A 6,000-nucleotide genomic window follows, 5' to 3' on the forward strand; every position below is an offset into this window, starting at 1 on the left:
TATCAGTGCAAGAATAGGTTGAAGTAATAGGGTTACAGCCATTGGTCAAGTATTAAGTATAAAGTATTAGGTATTATGTACGGCCACAATGTAGGCAGTGGGAGGGAGGGAGGGAGGGGGTGTGCATGTGTGCTAATATAGCATGTAAACAGTGTAGCAGTAAAACAGTAGGCTAGTGGACAGTCCGTACAAAAACATGGAGAAGGTGGAGAGGCAGACAGGCTATGCAGAGAAGTCTATCTCTCCTCTACCCTTAAGTGAAGCATTGAACGGTTCAATTCAATTCAATTCAAATTTACAAGCTGCTGGATGTATTAAGTGATGTTTTGTCATGTGGTGGGGTCTACTACTAGTAGCAGTTGAGCCACCCATAGTTGAGGAGGGTGCGCTGCACTCTCAAGTAGCGGTAGTTGTACTCCACTTGCCTCGCGCCGTTGGAGAAGTAAAGGTAACCTGGGAGAGAGAGATGTAATGCGTTTACTGCCCTGAGGGAGGCACTCATTGTTTCAATGGCGTATTTGAAATATTCCTTACCGTAATTCTCAAAAGCTGCGTCCACTTTGTTACCAATTCCAGGGAAGCCCACAGATAAAGCCCTTGGGTATCCTTTGTACATTTGTTCTCTTCTGGGATTATAGCTGCAATCATGTAGGACAGTTAGTGGTGTTATGATTTGTTCAGTAAATAGAGATACTTTTTATTTGGGAATAACATATGTCACATACCTCCAATACTGTGCTCCTTTATAAAAGAAAATGGTCTTTGTGAGGGGCTCGTACAGTGCAGCATCTATCTTGTCCACACTTGAGGCGAAGCCCAAGCTGCTTAATGTTTTTGGATAACCTGGCAAAATGGTTTTGTCTCGCGGGTTTATTTTCCAGAATTTGTTGCCTGTGAAGATGCCGTGTCAACAAACATTAGACTTTTAATCAACAATTATTCCTGATTTATCAGTGTATGTGGAGCCTGGATTCCCACCTTGGAAGAGGTATACTGCCTTCGAAGGAATTTCACAAGCTGCATCCACATAAGTGATCTGTGGCCATGTTGTTTGCACTTTGATTAAAGGAATTCCTCTGATCATTCTACTTCTTCTCCAATAATATCTGAAGAAATATTCAACTGTATACATTTAGTGTGCGCCACACACACACACACACACACAGACTAATTTAACCAATGTAACCATTTCTTGTCTCTCACCCATTCTTGAAAAAATAGAGATCGCCATTGATGGAGGTGGCAGCATCAAACACTAGACTGCGGCTGCACTGTTCATCTTTGGGGTTGGGCCCAGGAGCTGGAGCTGGGTCTGGCCTTGGGCCTGGTCTTGGGCCTGGTCTTGGCCTTGGCTTTGGTTTAGGAGGAGGGGGTGTAGGGTCTGGAGCGGTACCTTTCCGAGTACCTAGAAGTTTTGACAAAAGATGAGGCTCAAGTAATGCAATATGATTTATTAAATATGATTTAATGATGTGATATGATATGATTAAATATGTCAGTACCATACAAATTCTGAACTCCTAGCCGGTCATCGTCAGGCAGCTTGTATCCATTAGTGTTGACATATTGGTAGGTGGGGTACATGAGGGCACTTCTGTCCCTGGAGTGGTCCAGTCCCAGTGCATGACCAAACTCATGAGCTGCCACCAAAAGCAGGTTCACTCCTGAGAGGGCAGGGGTAGAGGGGAGCACAGAAAACAGTCAATCCCAGGGAGCTGTGGACCTTTCAAGGATTTCCAGTTATTCTTCATTTGCCATTGCTAAACAACCATAGCCAAGGAAGATGAGGATAAAACAATAACTTATAATAACAATAATAACAACAATAATAGAATAAGCAACAATAACTTGTTATAATGAGAGGCAGAGGATAAAGAACTCTTTTGTAGGGAAGCCATTTCCTGTAAGAGTGAAGGGCAGGTAAAACAGTGGGACAGAGGTAGTCACCTCGAGACGTCAGGGTCCAGTTCTCATCATCATCAAAATGGGTGTCGCCACCTTCACCCTGACCAGGAGAGCTGGCGTGAGCCAGGACACCTCCACTACCATCAAAAGGCCAAAAGTCCCCATGATCTACAATGCAGTGGAGGGCATATGGAGGACAGTCAACATGGCAGGTACTGTCACAGCCACAATACAGAGTTAGGAAATACAATTTTGACCCCAGACCATCTTAATTGTACTGGTATACAGTTGGAGAAATGATAAAGATCCTGTAGTATTTCACTAAGCACATTGTTGAGCTCAAGCGTGATGCCCTTATTTTAAGTACTCACATCTGCCTTTAAAGAGAATCATGATGTCAGCAGTGCCACTGGTGATCTGTTTGAAGTCCAGAGGAATGATATCACTGTACAGTTTGAAGGCCTGGCCAATGGTGTAGTCCACCTCTCTCTGACTCAGATCACGGGTGTAAATAGTTATCCTGTAATGCAGCCACATGCATTGCTTTGAGACCTCAGCTCACTTCTTATCAACAGGCATGTACATGCACACGGCTGGATGTATGTGAAATGCTAGCTGTCACAGTTCTATTGTATTATATGGCATGGGTGTCCTGTGAGCTTACGTCTACACAAAACCAACGAGTGTATTTTTCTTACCACTTTCAGACCTTACGATAGCATAAAGAAAAATGTGCAGTGTGAATACTGGTGCACACACAACTACCACAACTGTACCATAATGTTTGTGATCAACTTCTGTTTACCTGTAGGTAATTAGTTTCTTCTCCCACTTTGGGCGTCCAGCAAAGTGCCCGTATCTGCTGATATCAGAGACACCACATCTGGGCGCCTTCATCACCTCAATGGTGTTCTTATCCAGTGTGCCTGTCACTTCCAGGCCAAAGAAAGACTGCATCGCCTCCAGGTTGTCTTTGAAAGAAGCATTTTCTGTCACACTCCTCATGATAGTTCCATTTGAAGTCCCGACATCTGAGAAGAAGCGCTCCAGATAGTCCTGGCGAGTAGAGAACAAGTGAGAGCAATGTCTGTGTGAATGTATGTGAACAAAAAAGGTATACATTCATGTGCTACAGTATGTCATAACAAACTACAGCAGAGGACCTGAAATGTGCAAAAAAGTCTAAGACAGAAAAGGCAAGTGGAAAGCATTCATTAACAGAATAAGCTATGTTAGTCCCTGACCTATATCTGCATGCATAATTGATTAATGAATCTGGACACATGTTGCCCATACAGTATCATGAATGCTTGTTTCACCTCAGCCAAAGTTTGATCATCTTCAGATGCAGCTGTGTCTCCCATGGAGATGGAAACAGGGGCAGCCTCACTCCAGGCTGCACACACCAGCAGCAGTAGAGTAGTCACACACACCTCCATGCTTGCACACTGCATCCTCAATGTCCATCTCATCCTTATATAGAGCAGAGCAGAGCACATGGCCTGGGGTCCTTATGGAAAAGAACAAGAAAACAAAGATGACGAGAGATTGTACATTCCTCTCACTGTTGAAACAGGCCCTGACCTGATGGGGGAAGCTGACCTTTAAAAACATTCAGGGTGTGACAAAGATTTGTCCTTTTATCCTCTTTAAGTGTAATTAACCGAGTCAAATTTTTTGTCATTGTCAGCAGATGCATAGGCTACTCTTCTAAAGAAGTAATTCAGATATGTTTAAGAGAGAAGAAAGTTTGTTCATGACTGCATTCTAGATGTCCCTCCAGACAGTGCTTGAAAAGTGAAAGTGGAGAAAAAAAGGTGCTGGTACTCATCATTCCCATGTATAGCACGGTGTATTTTTTAGGGTGTATTTTTATTGAGACATTAAATAGGCAATTATATTCTTAATTGTACAGTGAATAAAAGATACTAAGAGATGTTGGTGATGAATCACAGTGTGCTTACTGCTGAGGCCTATTTAAAGACCTGCAAACTGAGAAGGGCTGAAAAAGGTTACATATTTGCAAAGTAAACCCCTGTAGGGGGATCTGGGAGCATTCCCCAGAAGAAAAATGTGGGATTTTAACGTGTAAATAAAGCATTCTGGTGTACTCCAAGAAGAAAATAAAGGGAACAAAATGCCCAAACCAGTGGTTGAAAACATTAAATTGCTATTTTCAATTCATAAGACAATATTGTATGTGAAATTAAACTATATTTCACTGTATTATCAATATCTGTAGTTTCATTGCTTCTAGGCATAATTCTAAATGCAAATGGCTTGCCATATCTGATGTTTAGCCATTAAACATTAAAACGGCTTGTCATGGATGCACACATTGCCAGGTCATGGAGCAACAGCAATCAAACATTCCTCTGCTTTCAAGTTTATCCGGTGTGTTCCCAAATGCTTCATTAAATGTGTTCCCCCTTAACAAGCAATAGTTTTTAAACATGTTACTTATGCTGGTGTTGAAGTGTTTTGATTAAAAGTTCTAGGCTGGTAGACATTTTAAGATGCACATAAGAGCATTACCTCCAGTCAGAGCAGCTCAATTAAGGATAACGTGCGGTGATGATTCTGTTACCTCGTGACGATAGAAAGCTGCACAAGTAGAGTACAGTTTGGGGTAATAGGTGAGTGTCACATAGCGCCACACTCCTGGGAAATGCAGTTTACTTAATTAGCTCCAGAGGGCACGCGGAGCCTGATTTGGAAATGACAGAAAAGATTACCGGCTACTTAGGAGAACTGCCAGTACGCAAGAAAAAGCGCAGGAACCAACACTTAAGAGTAAAATGTAGACGTGGTGGTAGTGTGTACTGGTGAGTATCGGCCCACATTGAGCACTGCCTCTAGCCAATAAGAGTGGGTGTATTCCCACACCATTTAGTCCATGTCCCGATTACATCACATAGGAAGGCTTTTAAGTCAATAAGACATGCTTTAACATGTTGTGTTCCTCTTGTGTTGTTATCTTGTTGTCATGGGGAGGTTTGCATGCCTCCAGGACTCTGAGGGCTATACCAGTGGGGTTTATACCCACAATACGTCCAACCAAGATGGGCAGGTTTCAGAGTATAGAGGCCAGATGAAAAGCAACACCTGCCCTTCAATGTTGGGGGTTGCGTGTGGGGCAAACACCAATATATCAGGCGAAGCTCACTCACAGGGATTGCAGTCGTCTTAGGGAAAATAATCAGAGAAAACCAGTCCTCTAGAGAGAAGGCTTGGCATTGGGCCCATGAGTCATCACTGTAAAAAGAAACCAGAAACAGAATGAGTGAAGGACATCAAAAGCATGGATGGCCAAAGTCAAAGACAACATTGTTACACACGGTAGAGAAAGAAATAGTGGATGACTGTTGACAATCAAGGACACTGCAGCCAACAGAACTGACAAGAGATGCCCCAGGCACCAGGAGGATAGATAGGTAGAAAAGTTATTTTTTGATGACAAGGCTAATGCAATGCAAAGCAAACAGTTTTTTCTCTTTTTCAAACTACAACACCAAATCAGAAAAAGTCGGGACATTGTGTAAAATGAAAAAAGAACAGAATGTGATCATTTGCATATGTTGTAAATCCATATTTAGCTGCAAAAAGGACATACATGTTAAATGTTGAAAATGACTAATTTGGCTATTTTTATGGAAAATATATACTACACATTTCAAAAAAAGTTGGGCCGGGGACAACAAAATGCTGGAAATTTGTGTAATTATAAAGACGGAACAAAATGAGGAATATTTCGCAACTAAGAAGGACAATGCACCATGATTGGGTATTAAAATAATAAAAATAAAGATGTGGAGGTACAGAAATGCCAGGTCTTATGTGGGCCTGACCTCATTTAAGATGGAATGAGGTAAAGTCCTGTGGTTAGACCAATCAAAATTTCTTTTTGGAAATTCTTTTGGAAATCATGGACTCCTCTGGGCTAAAGAGGAAAGGGACAATCCAATTATCAAATGTACCCAACTTGTTAAAGTGCTCAGTTTGAAAACTAGCATCTATGATTAGTGCTAAAGCCAATGGCATGGGCATACTGCACATCTGGCAAGGCACAATCAGTTCTGAATGATGTACTGTATT

General features: G+C 42.0%; 1 protein-coding gene across 1 annotated transcript in view; it reads right to left on the reverse strand.

Moving 5' to 3' along the window:
- LOC121683392 (collagenase 3-like) overlaps positions 1-3,383 on the reverse strand; it is a 28,605-nt gene extending 25,222 nt beyond the window's left edge. Inside the window, exons 1-10 of the mRNA XM_042063010.1 lie at positions 3,225-3,383; positions 2,711-2,961; positions 2,277-2,425; positions 1,948-2,073; positions 1,503-1,664; positions 1,204-1,405; positions 979-1,106; positions 726-891; positions 535-638; positions 324-453 (exon numbers count right to left, since the gene is read on the reverse strand). Of these exons, the coding sequence (XP_041918944.1) occupies positions 350-453; positions 535-638; positions 726-891; positions 979-1,106; positions 1,204-1,405; positions 1,503-1,664; positions 1,948-2,073; positions 2,277-2,425; positions 2,711-2,961; positions 3,225-3,377 (1,545 nt within the window). The 5' untranslated portion in view covers positions 3,378-3,383 and the 3' untranslated portion in view covers positions 324-349. The remainder of the gene's footprint in view (positions 1-323; positions 454-534; positions 639-725; positions 892-978; positions 1,107-1,203; positions 1,406-1,502; positions 1,665-1,947; positions 2,074-2,276; positions 2,426-2,710; positions 2,962-3,224) is intronic.
- Positions 3,384-6,000: the final 2,617 nt, after the last annotated feature.

Source organism: Alosa sapidissima, chromosome 15 (genome assembly GCF_018492685.1).
Source record: "Alosa sapidissima isolate fAloSap1 chromosome 15, fAloSap1.pri, whole genome shotgun sequence".
Classification (NCBI taxonomy): domain Eukaryota; kingdom Metazoa; phylum Chordata; class Actinopteri; order Clupeiformes; family Clupeidae; genus Alosa; species Alosa sapidissima.